We start from the raw sequence: 22,091 nt of genomic DNA on the forward strand, positions 1-22,091 counted from the left end.
AAGGAAGTGCAAAGTCACAAGAGTCACAAGGAATACCTGGTAATTGTTTTGGTTATCTTCCAAGACAGTTTCTAAGAGCCCCTAACAATAGCACATTTGCATAGCGGGTTCCAGCAATGGTCAGGGTGGGTCAGGGTGACTTTCTTCGAATGAACACTCCTTGAACCCAGGAAGCAGGTGGGTGGAGGAATGTCACTATCTGTTTTATGATTAGCATACCTTGGAGCATTGAGTCACAGAGGTCACATTCTCAAGCCTGGGCCTAAAGGCCTAGAATTTTACTTTTACATATATTTTTTTTTTTTCAGAATCTAAGCCAAGGAAAGGTCTGGACCTTTGGAATATGTTCATTTTGTTTGTTAAGGTACCCAAGATATTCAGACATCAGTAAACTATGATATGCAGGTGAAAGGAGAAAGGAGACAGTGCGGTTAGGATGCACATGCTGCTGAATAAGCTGATGAAGAATTTAAAACAATTGATTAGCACATTTCAAATGTGTTCTCTCTGGGTGCCCAGTGTATTATAACAAAATATATCATCTTAAAATACTGATACATTTCTTGGAGACCTTGCTGTCTGAAGATATTTTGAGCCCAAACATTAATCTCTTAACATATCTTTTTTGCTTATATTGAGATAAAGTCTTTAATTTTTTTAAAGCTTTAATGAAAGTTTAAACTTTGCCTTAATTTATAAAACATGTTTTTCATGGTGGTATCCAGGATTTAAAATACACTCAGAAGAAATTTTTTTAAAACTTTAGCCCTTCCCTTTCTTCTTCCCTCTCTTTCTGCATCCTTCCTTTCCACCCCACTCCGGGGTGTGTGTGTGTGTGTGTGTGTGTGTGTGTGTGTGAAGGCTAACAATCTTTTTTGGAGACAGGGTTTCTCTCTGTAGCCTTGGCTATCCTGGAACTCACTCTGTAGACCAGGATGTCCTCAAACTCAGAAATCCACCTGCCTCTGCCTCCCAAGTGCTGGGATTAAAGACGTGAGCCACCACTGCCTGGCTCACTAACAATATTTGAATTCACAAAGTCTTGGTCATTGTAACTTAATGGTCTTTGGTAAGTTAACCTTTCTCTCCTGGCAGTCTATAATAAGCATCAAGAAGAAGCAAGCTAATACCTTCAACATTTACTTGGCCCTGGCTTCAATAACAATTAGCAACAGTAAGATTAGGTCTCTTTGTGACCTAATCTTCTTCGGTGTGATACTTCTGATTTAACCCTAATCATAACAACAGAACAGGAGTACCAGGGTAGACGATCACTGGGTTATATTTAAAGAATGGAATTTATTATGACAACATTTTAAAAATACATTTCAGTGTATTTAATGTAGATCCCTTAATGTTTCTTAATGTTTGTCTAAGGCTGGCCCCTTGGTATCAGATAACTTATTGCTCCTGCTTCCTTCTTGGGTTCATTTACTTGAGATGTTTTTTCATCCTTTTACTCTGAGGTGATTCTATTCTTGATGGTAAGGTGTGTTTCTTGGATACAGCAGAAGGATGAATCCTGGTTTTGATCTTGTCTTTTATTAAAGAATTGAGACCTGTTATATTGAGAATTATCAAAGAGCAGTATTTGTTGATTTCCATTATTTCCCTGTGTTGAATGCCCCCCCCCCCCGCCCACCTAATTTGCTTGTTTGTTCTTTTTTCTTGTGTTTTCTTGGGTGTGGTTAACCTTTTCAGGTTGAAGTTTTCCTTCTAGTACCTTCTGTAGTGATATTTGTGTGTGTGTATTACTTAAACATTTACAAATTGCTTATGTTTGGTTTTATTGTGGAATGTCTTCTTTTTTCTATTGTGACTGAAAATTTTGCTGGGTGCAGTGGTCTGGGCTGGCACATGTGGTCTCTTCTTAAAATTTGTAGAACATCTGTCCAGGCTCTTCTGGCTTTTAGTCTCCATTGAGAAGTCAGGTGCTATTCTAACAGGTCTGCCTTTATACATTACTTGGTGTTTTTCCCTTACAGCTTTTTAATATTCTTTCTTTGTTTTGTATCTTTAATGTTTTGATTATTATGTAATATGGGAATTTCTTTTATGGTTCTTTTATGGACTGTGTTCATTGATGTTCTATATACATTGATAAGCAACCCCTTCTTTAGGTTAGAGACATTTTTTTCTATGATACTGTTGAAAATATTTTCTGTACCTTTAACATGGGTTTTCTCTCCTTCCTCTATTCCTGTTAATTGAAGATTGATTCTTTTCACAATGTCCCAGATTTCCTGCATAATCTCTGCCTGGATTATTGAAGATTTAACATTTCTTTGACTGAGATATCCATTTCTTCTACCTTATCTTCCATGGCTGAGATTCTCTCTTTATTGTCTTGCACTCTTATTTTTTGGTGAAGCTTGTCTCTGGGGTTTTTGTTTGACTTTCCTAAAGTTTTCATTTTTAGTTTAGTTTCTGTTAGGATTTCTTTAGTGATTCTATTTCTACCTTCATGTCTTAAAGTGTTTCATCATTCCACTGTTTGTGTTTGTTTTCGTAGACTTCATTACAGGGTTTGTTAATATCCTCTTTATGGTTATTGAGTTAATCGTAATTCCTGTTTTGAGGTCCTTGTCTTGTACTTCAGTTACATTGCATTTCTCTGGGACTACTATAGTAGAATTACTGGGTTCTTTTTGGTAGAGGCATATGGTCTTTGTTGTTGATGTTTGTTTTTGCACTAGAGTGTAGGCATCTGGGGTTAGGATGATTGAGGTTTCCAAGTATTTGGCTTAGTTAGTGTTACTGTTATTATTATGGTGAAACACCACAACAAAAGCCACCTGGGGAGGAGAGGGTTTATTTGGCTTATACTTCCACATCATCGTTCATCATTGAAGGAAGTCAGGACAGGAACTCAAGCGGGGTGGGGGGGGGGCGGGGGGCTTGAAAGCATAAGCTGATGTAGAAGCCATGGAGGAGTGATATTTGTTGGCTTGCTCATCATGGCTTGCTCAGCCTGCTTTCTTATAGGATCCCAGGACCTTCTTACAGAAGCTCAGGGAAGCCACTACTCACAATGGACTGAGCCCTCTGGCATCAATCACTTATTAAGAAAATGCCCTATAGCAGTATCTTACGGAAGCATTTTTTGCAATTGAAGTTTCCTCCTTTCAGATAACTCTATAGTCAAGTTTACATAATACTAACTAGCACAGGGTTGATATCAGTTTTGTCTTTGATGGTTGGGTGTTCCTTTCCTTGGTTTTTCTTGCCTTCACTTGATCTCAGTAAAGTGAAGCGGCTGTGTGTTGCCTGGTAGATTGTACTACTGCAAGTCAATAGGTAGCATAGAGGTATAGATGTGGGCTAGGTGAAAATGCTGAGAATGGCTTCAGGAAAGAGCAAAGGGGATCCTATCCTCACCAAGATGAGGGGTCGTAGGGAGTTGGAGATTCCTATTAAATTGTAGAGAAATAGAGGATAACCTGGAAAGATGGGGATGAAAGGTCTAATGGGATCCTGAGTCTGAACCAAGAATTGGAGTTGACATGTGAGGATGTTTACCGGTAAGCAAGTTGTTATGGACTGAGGGTAAAAATGGAGAGATTATAATGGAGAAGAGGAAGGATGGTGTAAATCATCTACTTGAGTCCCTGCCTGCTGTGGTCACTGATAGTCTCAGGTAGAAAGTATTTCTAGGGCCTGACCCAAAGGGATGGGAATGAGTTAGAAGGGAGGGGTCCTTAGGAAGAGGAAAGCTGGGTCCATACCAATGTTCTTGGTGTCTCCAAGGAACGGAGGTAGAATAGAAAGACCGGTGCTTTCAAGCAGGCCATTGCAGGGCTGGAGGTAAGGCTATAATTACAGATTGTAATTAGAGCACAAGAGGAGAGTGAAAATTGTCTACTAGAGTCTAGATCTGGTGTGGCCACCAAGGTTTCCAGGTACCGAGTGCTTTTAGATATTGGTGTCTGGCACAAAGGAATGGGAATGGGCTAGAATGGAAAGCCAGGAGTGAGTCCACAGGAAGGGGAAAGCTTGGTCTACCACTTGTTTGAGTCCCCAGGGAACAGAAATAGTATCTCAAGTCCATTCATGTCAATATGATTAGCATGTTTAATTCTTAATCTTAACCTTCTTTTATTTCTACAGTATCTGACAGAGTACCAAGAATACCAGTCATAGTCAAAGCCATATATTTTTCTGGAAAATATTAGTTATATTAAAATACTAATACATGTGACTATGAAAGGATGTTTTCATCGACATTATGACCATTAATAATATTATTAATAATACTAGTAATATCAATCTTTTTTACAGTCTAGTAAATGCTCCTTCCCGATCCACTCTCCAACAGTTCCTCATTTCATTCTTCTTCCCCTTACTCCAAGAGGATGTCTCCACAACCCCATACCCCACCAGACCTCCTCCCTCCCTGAGGTCTTAAGTCTTTGGAGAGTTATGTGCTTCTCTCACTGAGGCCAGACGAGCAGTCCTGCTGTATATGTGTTGGGGGCCTCATATCAGCTGGCATATGATACCTGGTTGGTGGCCCAGTTTTTAAGAGATCTCAGGGATCCAGGTCAGTTGAGACTGATGGTTTTCCTATGGAGTCACTCTCCTCCTCCCCTTCTTCTAGCCTTTCCTTAATTCAACCACAGGAGTCCCCAGCTTCTGTCTATTGGTTGAGTGTATCTGCATCTGGCTCTTTCAGCTGCTTGTTGGGCCTTTCTAAACTCATGTCTGTAAGCACACCATAGCATCAGTAATAGTGTCAGGCCTTAGAAACTCCCCTTGAGCTGGATCCCAATTAGGGCCTGTCACTGGACCTCCTTTCCCTCAGTCTCTTCTCCATTTTTGTCCCTGCAGTTCTTTTAGATAGGGACAATTCTTTTTTTTTTTTTTTATGGTATTTTCTTTTTTTAAAATTAGGTATTTATTTCATTTACATTTCCAGTGCTATCCCAATAGTCCCCCACACGCTCCCCTACCTACTCCCCCACCCTCCCACTCCCACTTCTTGGCCCTGGTGTTCCCCTGTACTGAGGCAAATAAAGTTTGCACTACCAATGGGCCTCTCTTTCCACTGTTGGCCAACTAGGCCATCTTCTGATACATGTGCAGCTAGAGACACGAGCTCTGGGGGTACTGGTTAGTTCATATTGTTGTTCCACCTATAGGGTTGCAGATCCCCCCAGCTCCTTGGTTACTTTCTCTAGCTCCTCCATTGGGGGCCCTGTGATCCATCCAATAGCTGACTTTGAGCATCCACTTATGTGTTTGTTAGGTCCCGGCATAGTCTCACAAGAGACAGCTATATCCGGGTCCTTTCAGCAAAATCTTGCTAGTGTATACAATGGTGGCAGCGTTTGGAAGCTGATTATGGGATGGATCCCCGGATATGTCAGTCTCTAGATGGTCCATCCTTTCATCTCAGCTCCAAACTTTGTCTCTGTAACTCCTTCCATAGGTGTTTTGTTCCCAATTTTAAGAAGGGACAAAGTGTCCACAATTTGGTCTTCGTTCTTCTTGAGTTTCATGTGTTTAGCAAATTGTATCTTATATCTTGTGTATTCTAAGTTTTGGGGCTAATATCCACTTATCAGTGAGTACATATTGTGTGAGTTCTTTTGTGATTGGGTTACCTCACTCAGGATGATGCCCTCCAGGTTCATCCATTTGCCTAGGAATTTCATAAATTCATTCTTTTTAATAGCTGAGTAGTACTCCATTGTGTAAATGTACCACATTTTCTGTATCCATTCCTCTGTTGAGGGGCATCTGGGTTTTTTCCAGCTTCTGGCTGTTATAAATGAGGCTGCTATAAACATAGTGGGGCATGTGTCCTTCTTACCTGTTGGAACATCTTCTGGATATATGCCCAGGAGAGGTATTGCTGGATCTAGCAGTAGTACTATGTCCAATTTTCTGAGGAACTGCCAGACTGATTTCCAGAGTGGTTGTACAAGCTTGCAATCCCACCAGCAATGGAGGAGTGTTCCTCTTTCTCCACATCCTCGCCAGCATCTGCTGTCACCTGAATTTTTGATCTTAGCCATTCTGACTGGTGTGAGGTGGAATCTCAGGGTTGTTTTGATTTGCATTTCCCTGATGATTAAGGATGCTGAACATTTTTTCAGGTGTTTCTCAGCCACTCGGTATTCCTCGGGAGAGAATTCTTTGTTTAGCTCTAGGCCCCATTTTTTAATGGGGTTATTTGATTTTCTGGAGTCCAACTTCTTGAGTTCTTTATATATATTGGATATTAGTCCCCTATCTGATTTAGGATAGGTAAAGATCCTTTCCCAATCTGTTGGTAGCCTTTTTGTCTTATTGACAGTGTCTTTTGCCTTGCAGAAGTTTTGCATTTTATGAGGTCCCATTTGTCGATTCTCGATCTTACAGCACAAACCATTGGTGTTCTATTTAGGAATTTTTCCCCTGTACCTATATCTTCGAGGCTTATCCCTACTTTCTCCTCTATAAGTTTCAGTGTCTATGGTTTTATGTGGAATTCCTCAATCCACTTAGATTTGACCTTCTTACAAGGAGATAGGAATGGATCAATTCACTTTCTTCTACAAGATAACAGCCAGTTGTGCCAGCACCATTTGTTGAAAATGCTGTCTTTTTTTCCACTGGACAGTTTTAGCTCCCTTGTTAATGATCAAGTGACCATAGATGTGTGGGTTCATTTCTGGGTCTTCAATTCTATTCCATTGGTCTACTTGTCTGTTGCTATACCAGTACCATGCAGTTTGTATTACAATTGCTCTGTACTACAGCTTTAGTTCAGGGATGGTGATTCCACCAAAGGTTTTTTATCCTTGAGCAGAGTTTTTGCTATCCTAAGTTTTTTGTTATTCCAGATGAATTTGCAGATTGTCCTTTCTAATTCGTTGAAGAATTGAGTTGGAATTTTGATGGGGATTGCATTGAATCTGTAGATTGCTTTTGGCAAGATAGCCATTTTTACTATATTGATCCTGCCAATCCATGAGCATGGGAGATCTTTCTATCTTCTGAGATCTTCTTTAATTTCTTTCTTCAGAGACTTGAAGTTCTTATCATACAGATCTTTAACTTGCTTGGTTAGAGTAACATTGAGGTATGTAATATTATTTGTGACTACTGAGAAGGGTGTTGTTTTCATAATTTCTTTCTCAGCCTGTTTATCCTTTGTGTACAGAAAGGCCATTGACTTGTTTGAGTTAATTTTATATCCAGCTACGTCATTGAAGCTGTTTATCAAGTTTAGGAGTTCTCTGGTGGAATTTTTAGAGTCACTTATATATACTATCATTTCATCTGCAAAAAGTGATATTTTGACTTCTTCCTTGCCAATTTGTATCCCCTTGATCTCCTTTTGTTATCGAATTGCTCTGGCTAGGACTTCAAGTACAATGTTGAATAATAAGGGAGAAAGTGGGCAGCCTTGTCTAGTCCCTAATTTTGGTGGGATTGCTTCCAGCTTCTCACCATTTACTTTGATGTTGGCTACTGGTTTGCTGTAGATTGCTTTGATCATGTTTAGGTATGGGCCTTGAATTCCTGATCTTTCCAAGACTTTTATCATGAGTGGGTGTTGGATTTTGTCAAATGCTTTCTAGGCATCTAACGAGATGATCATGTGGTTTTTGTCTTTGAGTTTGTTTATATAGTGGATTACGTTGATGGATTTCTGTATATTGAACCATCCCTGCATCCCTGGGATGAAACCTACTTGGTCAGGATGGATGATTTGTTTTAATGTGTTCTTGGATTCGGTTAGCAAGAACTTTATTGAGTATTTCTGCATCGATATTCATAAGGGAAATTGGTCTGAAGTTCTCTATCTTTTTTGGGTCTTTTTTTGGTTTAGGTATCAGAGTAATTGTGGTTCCATAGAATGAGTTGGGTAGAGTACCTTCTGCTTCTATTTTGTGGAATAGTTTGTGAAGACCTGGGAGTAGATCTTCTTTGAAGGTCTGATAGAACTCTGCACTAAATCCATCTGTTCCTGGGCTTTTTTTGGCTGGGAGACTATTAATGACTGCTTCTAATTCTTTAGGGGATATAGGACTGTTTAGATCCTTAACGTGATCTTGATTTAACTTTGGTACCTGGTATCTGTCTAGAAACTTGTCCAATTCTTCCAGTTTCTCCAGTTTTGTTGAGTATAGCCGTTTGTAGAAGGATGTGATGGTGTTTTGGATTTCTTCAGGATCTGTTTGTTATGTCTCCCTTTTCATTTCTGATTTTGTTAATTAGGATGCTTTCCCTGTGCCCTCTAGTGAGTCTGGCTAAGGGCTTATTTATCTTGTTGATTTTCTCAAAGAACCAGCTCCTCATTTGTTGGATTCTTTGAATAGTTCTTCTTGTTTCCACTTGGTTGATTTCTCCCCTGAGTTTGATTATTTCCTGCCATCTACTCCTCTTGGGTGAATTTGCTTCCTTTTGTTCTAGAGCTTTTAGGTGTGTTGTCAAGCTCCTAGTGTGTGCTCTCTCTAGTTTCTTTTTGGAGGCACTCACAGCTAAGAGTTTTCCTCTTAGAAATGCTTTCATTGTGTCCCATGAATTTGGGTATGTTGTGGCTTCATTTTCATTAAACTCTAAAAAGTCCTTAATTTCTTTCTTTATTCCTTCCTTGACCAAGGTATCATTGAGAAGAATGTTGTTCAGTTTCCACATGAATGTTGGCTTTCTGTTATTTATTTTGTTATTGAAGATCAGCCTTAGTCCCTAGTGATCTGATAGGATGCATGGGACAATTTCAATATTTTTGGGAACAATTGTTTTGGGAACAATTATATGGTCAATTTTGGAGAAAGTACCATGAGGTGGTGAGAAGAAGGTATATCCTTTTGTTTTAGGATAAAATGTTCTGTAGAGATATGTTAGATCCATTTGTTTCATAACTTTTTAGTTTCACTGTGTCCCTGCTTAGTTTCTGTTTCCATGATCTGTCCATTGGTGAAAGTGATATGTTGAAGTCTCCCACTATTATTGTGTGAAGTGCAATATGTTCTTTGAGCTTTACTAAAGTTTCTTTAATGAATGTGGCTGCCCTTGTATTTGGAGCATAGATATTCAGAATTGAGAGTTCCTATTAGAAGATTTTACCTTTGATGAGTATGAAGTGCCCCTCCTTGTCTTTTTTGATGACTTTGGGTTGGATGTCGAGTTTATTTGATATTAAAATGGCTACTCCAGCTTGTTTCTTCAGACCATTTGCTTGGAAAATTGTTTTCCAGCCTTTCATTCTGAAGTAGTGTCTGTCTTTTTCCCTGAGATGGGTTTCCTGTAAACCAGAAAATGTTGGGTCCTGTTTGTGTAGCCAGTCTGTTAGTCTATGTCTTCTTATTGGGGAGTTGAGTCCATTGATATTAAGAGATATCAAGGAAAAGTAATTGTTGCTTCCTATTATTTTTGTTGTTAAAATTGGCATTCTGTTCTTGTGGCTGTTTTAGGTTTGTTGAAGGAATACTTTCTTGCTTTTTTTAGGATGTCATTTCTGTCCTTGTATTGTTTTTGTTTTTGTTTTTTCTGTTATTATCCTTTGAAGGGCTGGATTTGTGGAAAGATAATGTGTGAATTTGGTTTTGTCGTGGAACACTTTGGTTTCTCCATCTAAGGTAATTGAAAGTTTGGTTGGGTATAGTAGCCTGGGCTGGCATTTGTGTTCTCTTAGTGTCTGTATAACATTTGTCCAGGCTCTTCTGGCTTTCATAGTCTCTGTTGAAAAATCTGGTGTAATTCTGATAGGCTTGCCTTTATATGTTATATGACCTTTTTCACTTACTGCTTTTAATATTCTCTCTTTATTTAGTGCATTTGTTGTTCTGATTATTATGTGTCGGGAGGAATTTCTTTTCTGGTCTAGTCTATTTGGAGTTCTGTAGGCTTCTTGTATGTTCATGGGCATCTCTTTCTTTAGGATTGGGAAGTTTTCTTCTATTATTTTGTTGAAGATATTTGCTGGCCCTTTAAGTTGAAAATCTTCATTCTCATCTACTCCTATTATCCGTAGGTTTGGTCTTCTCATTGTGTCCTGTATTTCCTGGATGTTTTGAGTTAGGATCTTTTTGCATTTTACATTTTCTTTGATTTTTGTGCCGATGTTCTCTATGGAATCTTCTGCACTTGAGATTCTCTCTTCCATCTCTTGCATTCTGTTGCTGATGCTTGCATCTATGGTTCCAGATTTCTTTCCTAGGGTTTCTATCTCCAGCGTTGCCTCACTTTGGGTTTTCTTTATTGTGTCTACTTCCCTTTTTAGGTCTAGTATGGTTTTATTCATTTCCATCATCTGTTTGGATGTGTTTTCCTGTTTTTCTTTAAGGACTTGCAACTCTTTAGCAGTGTTCTCCTGTATTTCTTTAAGTGAGTTATTAAAGACCTTCTTGATGTCCTCTACCATCAACTTGAGATATGCCTTTAAATCCGGGTCTAGGTTTTCGGGTGTGTTGGGGTACCCTGGACTGGCTGAGGCGGGAGTGCTGGGTTCTGATGATGGTGAGTGGTCTTGGTTTCTGTTGGTAGGATTCTTATGTCTGCCTTTCACCATCTGGTAAACTCTGGAGTCAGTTGTTATAGTTGTCTCTGGTTAGAGCTTGTTCCTCTCCTGATTCTGTTTTTCTCTGCCAGCAGACCTGGGAGACTAGCTCTCTCCTGAGTTTCAGTGGTCAGAGCACTCTCTGCTGGCAGGCTCTTCTCTCTCAGGGAAGGTGCACAGATATCTGGCATTCAGAATTGCCTCCTGGCAGAAGATGAAGGCTCGAAACAGGACCTGTCCCAGAAGCTGTTAGCTTTTGTAGTTCACACTCTCACCTGTGCAGACTAGTCTCAGTGGAGTCTGGGAACCAAGATGTCTCCAGCTGATGCTCTGGCAAAGCCCTCCCGCTCCGGGCAGACACCTATCCTCTGCCAGGGAAGGTGCCCAGATGTCTGGAGCCTGAAAAGGGGTCTGTCTCAGAAGCTCTGTGGCTCCTGCCTGTCCCAGAAGCTGTTAGCTTCTGTAGTCCACACACTCACCTGTGCAGACTAGTCTTGGTGGAGTCTGGTAACCAAGATGTCTCCCTCAGATGCTCTGGCAATTCCCTCTCAGGCCAGGCCGGACACCTTTCCTTTGGCAGGGATGGTGCCCAGATGTCTGTGCATACTGGTTTCAGTGGAGTCCGGGAACCAAGATGTTTTCCGCAGATGCTCTGGAAAAGCCCTCCCGGGCCTGGCAGACACCTATCCTCTAGCAGGGAAGGTACCTGGATGTCTGGAGCCCGAAAAGGGGGCTGCCTCAGAAGCTCTGTGGCTCCCACCTGTCCCAGAAGCTGTTAGCTTCTGTAGTTTACACTCTCACTTGTGCAGACTAGCCTTGGTGGAGTCAGGGAACCAAGATGTCTCCTGCAGATGCTCTCGATAGGGACAATTCTAAGTCAGAGTTTTTGACCATGGGATGACAATCCCTCCATTTGATGCCCTGTCTTTCTACTGGAGGTGGACTCTACAAGGTCCCTGTACCAACTGTTGGGCATTGCATCTAAGTTCCCTCCAAGTCCTGAGCATCTCTCACCTTCCAGTTCTCTGGTACATTCTAGAGTGTTTCCTTACTACTTACCTCCCAAGGTTGCCTGTTTCCATTCTTCCTGCTGGTCCTCAGGGCTTCAGTCCTGATCCCTCCACCCCCTTGCTAAGTACCCGATCATGTTCCCCCTTTCCCCCTCCCTGTACTCTCTCCCACACAGGTCCATCCCTTACTCTGCTCCACACACACCCACACACCCCGCCCCTGTAATTGCTTTCTTCCCCCAAGTGGGATTGAGGCATCCTCACTTGGCCCCTTTGCCTTGTTAACCTTCTTGAGTTCTGTGGATTGTTTTTGTTAAAGTTTTTCTAAATCTTTGTTCAATTTATTTTTTAATTTTAATTTTTGTTCTTTATATACATTAAATCATGACTGCAGTTTTCTGTGCCTGTACTACCAATTCTCCCTGGCCCCCCCAGATCTGCTCTTCCTCTGTTTCCCCAAGGAAACTCTTAGAAAATATTTCATTGGGACTTAGCTTGCAGTTTCAGAGGTTTAGTCCATTATCATCCCGGTGGAAGCAGGGCAGCATACATGGCACTGGAGCAGAGCTGAGAGCTGCATCCTGATCCATAGGCACAGAGAAAAGCGCTTGACCTCAAAGCCCACTCCTGCCCCATCCCCAGTGATGCACTTCCTACAGAAAGGCCACGGGGATTCCAGCAATGCCACACCTCCTAGTCCTTCTTAGATAGTATCATTCCTGGCTAAACATTTGAATATATAAGCCTGTGGGGGCATTCTTATTCAAACTACCACAGAGGGCTTTTGATATTAAAACATAAGATTATCTTACAGAGGAATGTAAACTATGCAATAATATTTAAAGTAAAATATAAGATTTCAAGAGGAATTCACTCACTCTGGTATGATTGCTAGTCCTGTTAGTTCTTTTCATATTAAGTAAGATGAGAGTTTATGGGTGTTTTGAGGAAGTCATCTGAAGGGTCACTAATTGAGGATGGTGGTAAACTTTCACGTGTAAGCTATTGTTTTTCTTCCCAAGAATTAGTAAGCCAGCACTGGGCATGCACTTCTCGAAGTTTCCTTCCTTCTGGTATCAGGCCAGCTGCTCCCTTCACTAGATCACCCTTTGTTGACTGCATTACTGTCTAGATGGGGTGGAGGCTGGGAGCTTTGATTGTTTCTTTGTGCTCTGACATTGCTTCAACGACAAATGTAGACTAGGATTCCAGATGTTTTCTTTACATATCTTTTAAAATTTGGAGCATAGATGTTGCAAATTTGAGGAAACTGAAACCACAGAAGCTCCCTAAGAATCATGTGTGCCTTTGTGGAAATGTATTTTAGATGAGCTGCAACTTTAGGCATGTGGCTTTATTCTGATGGACTTTTTTTTTCCTCCATTTTTTTTTTTGTGGGGGGGATATTTCTTTTTAGAGTAAGTGAAGAAAAGGAGGTGACAGAGGAACGGCTGAAAACTGAGCAGGAGTCCTTTGAGAAGAAGATCCGGCAGTTAGAAGAGCAGAATGAACTGATCATCAAAGAAAGGGAAGATATCCTTTTGAAAGTGACTTTCATTTATGTCCAGCAGATTTGACTCTTGTATGAAGAAATTTTAAAAACCAGAGAAATATTTGTTATACTTGGTTTTTTAAAATTAATTTATTTATTACACTCCATATTCCATTCCTCACCTCACCCCCATCTACCCTCCATCTGCTCCATATCCCATACCTCCTCCCCATGCTCCTGTCTCCACGAAGATGTCTCCACTCACAACCTCCCACCACACCTGATATCTAAACTCCCTGGGAGAGGCCTCCTGTCTCTTAAGGGTTAGGTGCATTATCTCTGAATGAACACAGACCCCAAAGTCCTCTACTCTATGTGTGTTGGGGGCCTCATATCAGCTGGTGTGTGCTGTCTGGTGTTGTGTTTGAGAGATCTCGGGAGTCCAGATTAATTGAGACTGCTGGTCCTCCTACAGGATTGCCCTTCTCCTCAGCTTCTTTCAGCCTTCCCTAATTCAAGAACAGGGGTCAGCTGCTTCTGTTCATTGGTTGGGTGCAGATATCTGCATCTGACTCTTTCACAGCTGCATCTTGAGTCTTTCGGAGGGCAGTCATGATAGGTGCTTTTTGTGAGCTCTCCATAGCCTCAGTAATAGTATCAAGCCTTGGGACCTCCCCTTGAGCTGGATCCCACTTTGGACTTGTCTGTCACTGGACCTTCTTTTCCTCAGGCTCCTCTCCATTTCCATTCCAGTAATTCTTTCAAACAGGAACAATTATGGGTCAGAGATGTGACTGTGGGATAGCAACCCCATCCCTCATTTGATGCCCTGTCTTCCTGCTGGAGGTGGGCTCTATAAGTTCCTTCTCCCTGCTGTCAGGCATTTCATGTATGGTCCCTCCCTTTGATTCCTGAGAGTCTCTTACCTCCCAGATCTCTGGTGCATTCTGGAGGGTTCCCCCAACCTCCTATTTCCTGAGGTTGCATGTTTCCATTCTTTCTGCTGGCCCTCAGGGCTTCAGTCCTTTTCCGTCACCCAATATCAGATCAGGTTCCCCTCTCCTCCCAGCCCTGACCCCATCCACTTTCCCTCCCAAATCTCTCCCTCCCTCCCCACTTGTGACTGCTTTCTTCACTCTCCCAGTGAGACTGAGGCGTCCTCACTTGGACACTTGTACATCTGCATGTGCTACCATTTCTAGACAGTCAGAAAGACATTTAGTAGCATGTGCTAGTGCTTCCTTTGTCCTTGTAAGGCCACCTAGCCTCTCTGCTGCTATTACTCTGCTGATTTGTCAACTAAAACCTATGGTAAGAAATCTGGGCATTACCATAAGATATTGGGTCTTATTAAATCCTGCCTACTACTGTAATGGAGTCTTAACCTCTGTATTTAGATTTCTTCCAAGGTAAAGTTTAAACAGTTCAAAGGTATCCTACTCTGTTATAAACACTAGAGTGAAAGAGAAAAATCTAGAAGTTACAACACCAGCCTTATTTAGGTGTTGTGGTTGATAAATGTTTATATTACTGTAAAACCAACAATGTCATAGAGCAGAAAGCTTTGCAATTTAGAGTTAGAAAGGTATGTGTATGTGTGTGTTTGCACAAGCATGTGCATGTGTGCATGTACAGAGTGCATTGTTTGTATAAAAATAAAGTAAAAACATTTTTTAAGATTTGCTTTTTGTTGAAATTATATGTATCTGCACCATGGCTTTGTGTGAGGACAGGGCCCATGGAGGACAGAGAAAGGATCCCTTGGAGCTGGAGTTATAGTTGTTTTGTAGCCACCCCAAATGGTGCTAAGTGCCTCTGAAAGAGCAGTAAGTACTCCTATGTGAGTCTCCTTGGTCTCGATGATGAGGACAGTGGGAGCAGAAAGAACAAGAAAGGGGGAGGGTTGGAAGCCCTGTGAGTACACACTGTAAATGTTCATACTTGGACCAGCTATCAGGAGGCAGATCAACTTTACTTAGGCTGATTCAAGACTTATAAAGTTTTGGAGGACTGAGGATAGGGACATCTAGGATGGGCAAAGGACATTAGCTGAGGGCATAAGATACCAAAAAAATGCCTAATTAGCATGTAGAAGCCCATTAAGAATCTCAGGTGCTGCCTAAGCAGGTTCTTATCAGGAGAAAGGAAATTGATCTTATAATCTAATTGAGGCTATGCGATATTCCTAGAGTAGAGGAATATGTGGGGATTAGAATTCCCAGACAAAGTCAGAGAAGCAAAAACCCTGCCAATGAAGGGAGTTTTCCATACTGAGCCGATCCCAGAGGCTAAGTCCTGCTGGACTTGAACCTTAAATACCAGAGGTTTTCCATACTCCTAACTACTGTATGATTTCTGTAGCCCCTGTAGAAACATATTTAAAGGTAAAAGGTTTTACTTAGAAGGACATATGAATTAAAATACCCATATTTATGTACTTTCTTTATGGAAGAGAGAAACAGCTAAACAGAGTATGGTAGATCTGCCATCAAAACCAGTGTGTGAATGCTTGAAAGAACCATTGTCCTTATTGCCTGTACATTACTGACTTGATGGTTAGTATTTCAAAGATCCTGCAAGTAATAGACATGGTCTTGCATTGAGAATAATCATGTATTCTTTTTTAAAAAGAAATTAGAAAAGTCTGATCTTAATGATAAATTAACTAGCTTAAAAATCACAAAACCATAACTTTAAAAAATGAGTTCTGAACTTCTATTTTTCAAATAGAAAATTAATGCAGTTTGAATTTTTACTTTTGACTGCAGAGTATAAGGATTATTAATGCCATATTAGTAAAAAATTAGCTTCTTTCTGTTCTCTCCCTCTCTCTGATTCTGATGCTCTGTTTCTCTCTTTCTTTGTATCTTTTTCTCTGTGTTTCTGTTTGTCTGTCTCTGCCTCTTTCAGTCTGACTTTCTTGCTCTGACTCTCTGTCCCTCCACTATAGTGCCTTGGTAATCATTTTGGGCCTCTTCCGGCCTGTTTGAGCTTCATGAATCTAAGAATGTCAGCCCTTAGGTCAGAGACCATGTTCTTGCTTTCCAAGTAAGAGAAATGCTATTTACTGAAAATTCACAATGTACTTTGGCTAGCTAGTACATTACAAAAATAGTAGTTTAGAAATTGAATGAAAATTTTATTTAAAGGGTCTGTTTTTCACATAAGAACTTGAAAGAGATGGCCTCTCTCATGATTTGGGGTTTTAAAGTTATCAGTGTTGACCACTTTACAGTTCTAGCTTCTAATGGCTATTCCAGTTCAAAGGAACACATTTCCTGCCTGTCTCTATACCAATACCATGCCGTTTTTATCACTATTGCTCTGTAATACAGCTTGAGGGCAAGGATGGTGATTTCCCCCAGAAGTTCTTTTATTGTTGAGAATAGTTTTCAATATCCTGGGTGTTTTGTTATTCCAAATGAATTTGCAAGTTGCTCTTTCTAACTCTATGAAGAATTGATTTGGAATTTTGATGGGGATTGCATTGAATCTGTAGATTGCTTTAGGAAAGATGGACATTTTTACTATATTGATCCTGCCAATCCATTAGCATAGGAGATCTTTCCATCTTCTGAGCTCTTCTTCGATTTCTTTCTTCAGAGACTTGAAGTTCTTATACAGATCTTTAACTTGCTTGGTTAGAGTAACATCGAGGTATGTAATATTATTTGTGACTATTGTGATGGGTGTCGTTTCCATTATTTCTTTCTTAGCCTGTTTATCCTTTGAGTAGAGGAAGGCTACTGATTGGTTTGAGTTAATTTTATATTCAGCCACTTTGCTGAAGTTGTTTATCAGATTTAGGAATTCTCTGATGGAATTTTTTGGGTCACTTAAGTATACATTCATATCATCTGCAAATAGTGAGATTTTGACTTCTTCCTTTCCAATTTGTATCCCGTTGACCTCCTTTTGCTGTCTTAATTGCTTTAGCTACAACTTTAAGTATTATGTTGAATAGATAGGGAGACAGTGGGCAGCCTTGTCTAGTCCCTGATTTTAGTGGGATTGCTTCAAGTTTCCCCCCATTTAGTTTGATGTTGGCTACTGGTTTGCTGTATATTGCTTTTATTATGTTTAGGTATGGGCCTTGAATTCCTGATCTTTCCAAGACTTTTAACATGAAGGGATGCTAAATTTTGTCAAATGCTTCTTAGGCATCTAATGAAATGATCATGTGTTTTTTTTTCTCTTTGAGTTTGTTTATGTAGTGAATTACTTGGATGGATTTCTGTATGTTGAACCATCCCTGCCTCCCTTTGATGAAGTCTACTTGATCATGGTAAATGAATAATTGTTTTGATGTGTTCTTGGATTTGGTTGGCAAGAATAGAATTGAAGACACAGAAATGAACCCACACATACATGGTTACTTGATATTTGACAAAGGAGCTAAAACCATCCAGTGGAAATTCAACAAATGGTGCTGGTCCAACTGGAAGTTAGCATGTAGAAAAATACAAATGGACCCATTCTTATCTCCTTGTACAAAGATCAAGTCCAAGTGGATCAAGGACATCCACATAAAACCAGATATATTGAAACTTATAGAGGAGAAAGTGGGGAAGAGTCTCAAAGATATGGGCACAGGGGAAACATTCCTGAATAGAACACCAATGGCTTGTGCTGGGACCTCATAAAATTGCAAAGCTGTAAGGCAAAGGACACTGTCAGTAAGACAAAAAGGCAGCCATCAGATTGGGAAAAGATCTTTAGCAATCCTGTATTCAATAGGGGGCTAATATCCAATAAATACAAACAATTCAAAAAGTTAGACTCCAGAAAACCAAATAACCTTATTTAAAAATGGGGTACAGAGCTAAACAAAGAATTCTCACCTGAGGAATACCGAAGGGCTGAGATGCATCTAAAAAAATGTTCAACATCCTTAATCAGGGAAATGCAAATCAAAACAACCCTGAGATTCCACCTCACAGCAGTCAGATGGCTAAGGTAAAAACTCAGGTGACAGCAGATGCTGGTGAGGACGTGGAGAAAGAGGAATACTCCTCCATTGCTGGTGGAATTGCAAGCTGGTACAACCACTCTGGAAATCAGTCTGGCAGTTCCTCAGAAAATTGGACGTAGTACTACTGCTAGATCCAGCAATACCACTCTTGGGCATATACCCAGAAGATGCTCCAACATGTAATAAGGACACATGCTCCACTGTGTTCATCACATTCTTATTTATAGTAGCCAAAAGCTGGAAAGAACCCAGATGTCCCTTAACAGAGGAATGGATACAGAAAATGTGGTACATTTACACAATGGAGTACTACTCAGCTATTAAAAACAATGAATTTGAGAGGCCCCTTGGTCTTGTAAACTTTATATGCCCCAGTACAAGGGAATGCCAGGGCCAAAAAGTGGGAGTGGGCGGGTAGGGGGCAGGGTGGGGGAGATTCGGGAGAGCATTTGAAATTAAATGAAGAAAATGTCTAATAAAAAATTGAAAAAAAAACCCAATGAATTTATGAAATTCTTAGGCAAATGGATGGATCTGGACTATAATTATCCTGAGTGAGGTAACCCAATCACAAAAGAACACACTTGGAATGCAATCACTAGTAAGTGGATATTAGTCCAAAAGCTCCATGTAACCAAGATACATTTCACAGACCACATGAAGCTCAGGGAGAAGTGATACCAAAGTGTTCGTGCTTCAGTCCTTCTTAGAAGGAAAACAAAATACTCACAGGAGCAAATATTGAGATAAACTATAGAGCAGAGACTGAAGGAAAGGCTATCCAGTGACTGTTCCACCTGGGGATTCATTCAATATACAGTTACCAAACCCAGACACTATTGTGGATGCCAAGAAGTGCATGCTGAAAGGAGCCTGATATGGCTGTCTCCTGAGAGGCCCTTCCAGAGCCTTACAAATACAGAGGCAGATATTTGCAGCCAACCACTGGACTGAGTGCAGGGTCTTCAATAGAGGAGTTAGAGAAAGGACTGAAGGAGTTAAATGGGATTGCAATCCCATACGAAGAACAACAACATCAACCATCCAGACCCTCCCAGAGCTTCCAGGGACTAAGCTATCAACAAAGGAGTTCACATAGCTCCAGCTGCATATGTAGCAGAGGATGGCCTTGTCATGCATCAATGGGAGGAGAGGTCCTTGGTCCTATGAAGGCTTGATGGATACCTCAGTGTAGGGGAATCAAGGGTGGGGAGGTAGGAGTGGGTGGATACGTGGAGGAACACCCTCATAGAAGCAGGGGCAGGGAGGATGAGATAAGGGGTTTCTGGAAGCCGGGAAACCCGGAACAGGTATGACATTTGAAATGTAAATTAAAAAATATTCAAAATAAAACAGAAACAAATAAAACAACAACAACCAAAAAACAAACCAAAAAAAAAAAACCCAAAAACATAAAACAAAAAACAAACAAATAACCAACCAAACAAAGGAACATATTTTAACTAGGGTAGGGAGAAAATGGACCAGAGTTTTTGGCAACTGTAAGTCCTCTCCATTTAAAAAGAAGAGAAAACAAAACAAAAATCCTTAATCTGTGTATCCTGTTATTTTCTCATCTGATAGTCTTTTATGATATTACTGGTGTTATGTAGCTTTGCTATCAGCAAAGGAGGCTGAAAAGGTAAGTGTGCGGCTTGTCTCACTTGGGGAGAGTTAGCAAGCAGTGAGAGAGAAGGAGACTGAAGTTAGCCTTCAACTCTGGTACAAAATCAGGGAATATAGAACTCACTTTTATATGAAGAAAAAGTGTTGATATTTTGATCTTCCTGGGACAAAATGTTCTACAACATCTAATGGCATCAGGGTAAGTTAAGGAAAGAGGGTAAGATAGGTATTAGAATATTAAGTCCATGTTTGTATAGTATTATACTTAGAAACTTTTGTAGCTTCCCATTAGAAGGTAGCATGTAATTTTAGTAGGCAATGGTGACATGGTACTCTGCAGAATGATTTTTTTTTTTCAGTGCTGAAGTTGTATAAACTCCTCATGCCCATGGTTTCTTCTGGAAAGCATGTATTAAGATAGCCCAGATGCCTTGTAGTAGCACAGTATGTAATGGTTTTCCCAAGACTTAGGTCAAGACTCAACATTACTTCTAGCTGTGTCTCTTATGCATTATCTTTAGTTACTTTTGCGCTCTAGTAATTGCATCAACTGGGATTCACTTAGTCAAAAATATTCATTACCTGACCCTCTGCTAGGAAGAGGACATACGTGAGGTCCTGAGGTCAAACATGAGACTTGTATCTGCTTCATATATAGTAAGCAGGGAGCTGGTCTAAGCATTGTTTGAACTATGAATGAGAGATGGGAGTAAATGCTGGTATTGCAACAGTTAAGATGGACTAGTTGATGTAATTCCTTTAAGACATTTTAAATCACAAATGAAGGGTCATGTTTATAGAAGTTTATTGTCAAAAGGGAGAAAGAAATGATACAAACAATGATACTCAGGATTTTTTGTTACAAGTATATTGCACAGGTACAAATCTCCTTAAGAGAATAAACCTGTCAGAGGTTAATACAGATGATTTTACAGTACATAAAACTCCATAAAACTTCAAAACATAAAATGAGCTTGTAATTTAAAACAATATAATTTTAACTACAGTTACATTTACCTAGCACACATGAATGCTTCAGGCTCATCTACATTTTGTCAGATAATCTCAGTTCATTTTAAAGTTTATCTCTGTGTGAGGCACCATAACAATGAATTATAGTTTGGGACATTTTTAAGGTATGTTATACCAGATTAGTTTTTTTAAAGATCTAATAACTGATTAACTATACAGACTAATTTTTTAGTGAAAAGGGAAGGTATTTTAAATGTTTGCATAGGGGTAGGGTATGGCATAGTTTTTAAATACAAAATTAGTTTATTAAAGCATAAAAATCATTGATAATTTTCAGTCTTTGAACAAGTGAATACTTTGCCATAAGTGTCCTTTTCAGTGCCACATGGTCTCTTGAACCTTGTGGAACTTTTGCCTACCTTTTTGTGAAAGGAGAGAGAATCTCACACTTAAAGAATAATTTGCCCAACTCTAATTCTGAAACATAGGCATTTGAATATTGTAACGTAATAGATGTACGTTTTAGAAAAGTTAATTAATATTTGAACTCGTATTTCTAGAGAATGACTCAGATTGATGGCATTAGTAAACTTGTAGAAGGACAGTCAAGTCTGAGATCTGGTAGCATCATTGAAGTGTGAAGAAACAGGTCTGAAGCACAGTGCTTATTAGAGTAAATACATCTTTGTTTTTCATTGACTACAAAAGACAGTTACTGAGTAATATTGTCATCACTCCCCCAACCGGTGTGTGTGTCTGTGCGTGCACACTCATGCTGCACACATGCACATGGTACATTTGTCCATGCACAGTTGTTCGTATGTGTGGAGGCACCACAGGTAGAGGTCAGGTGTTTTCTTTAATCCTTGTCCACCTTCTTTTTTGGAACAGTCTGTCACTGAACTTGGAACTAGATTTGTCTAGACAAGCAGGCCAGTGAGCTCAGGAATGTGCATGTCCCTACCTACCCATTCCTGGGATTATAGTGCATGCCATTGACAAGCACGCTGGAGATTTGAACTCAGGTTGTAATGCCAGCTCAGCAAACACTTTACAAACGAAGCCATTTCCTCAGCCTGTGTCCCCTACTGCTGATAAAATTGGAGACTGAGTTCAGAACCTCAGCAGGTGCTGTACCTTTTAGCCGTATCTCTACCCCAAAAAGTTCCTGAACCTGTGAATCATCTTTTGTATCTAATGATGCCTCCTTTGCAGGATTGTTGGAATATGAACTGTTGTATTTATCATGTCTGTAAAGAGTAACTAGGCTCTGTAGTAGTCACTGACTAAAAGATGGAATCTCTCTTGTGAGCTGTACTGAGAACATGCAGGAGGGGATGATTGGTCACTTTGTTTTCCATTCATCTGCCTTTCTTCACCAGGGTTGGGGTAGTTTTTATTCTATTATACAAATGCTTGGGCTGCTTCTAAGCTCTGTGGAGCTGGTATCTATTGGTTGCTCACTGAAGAAAACCAAGAATATTTTGAGGAGAGTGTTTGTCTGTTGTATTGCTGCATCAGAAACAA

At 40.2% G+C, this 22,091-nt stretch overlaps 1 protein-coding gene across 2 annotated transcripts in view; it reads left to right on the forward strand.

Moving 5' to 3' along the window:
- The window catches only part of Kiaa1328 (KIAA1328 ortholog), a 324,609-nt gene that overhangs the window by 29,042 nt on the left and 273,476 nt on the right, over positions 1 to 22,091 (forward strand). For both annotated transcript variants that reach the window (XM_085833650.1, XM_085833651.1), the window contains one exon: positions 12,920 to 13,035. In XM_085833650.1, coding sequence (XP_085689776.1) covers positions 12,920 to 13,035 — 116 coding nt within the window. The remainder of the gene's footprint in view (positions 1 to 12,919; positions 13,036 to 22,091) is intronic.

Source organism: Mus caroli, unplaced genomic scaffold, assembly GCF_978045245.1.
Source record: "Mus caroli unplaced genomic scaffold, Mus_caroli_1 scaffold_19, whole genome shotgun sequence".
Lineage (NCBI taxonomy): Eukaryota > Metazoa > Chordata > Mammalia > Rodentia > Muridae > Mus > Mus caroli.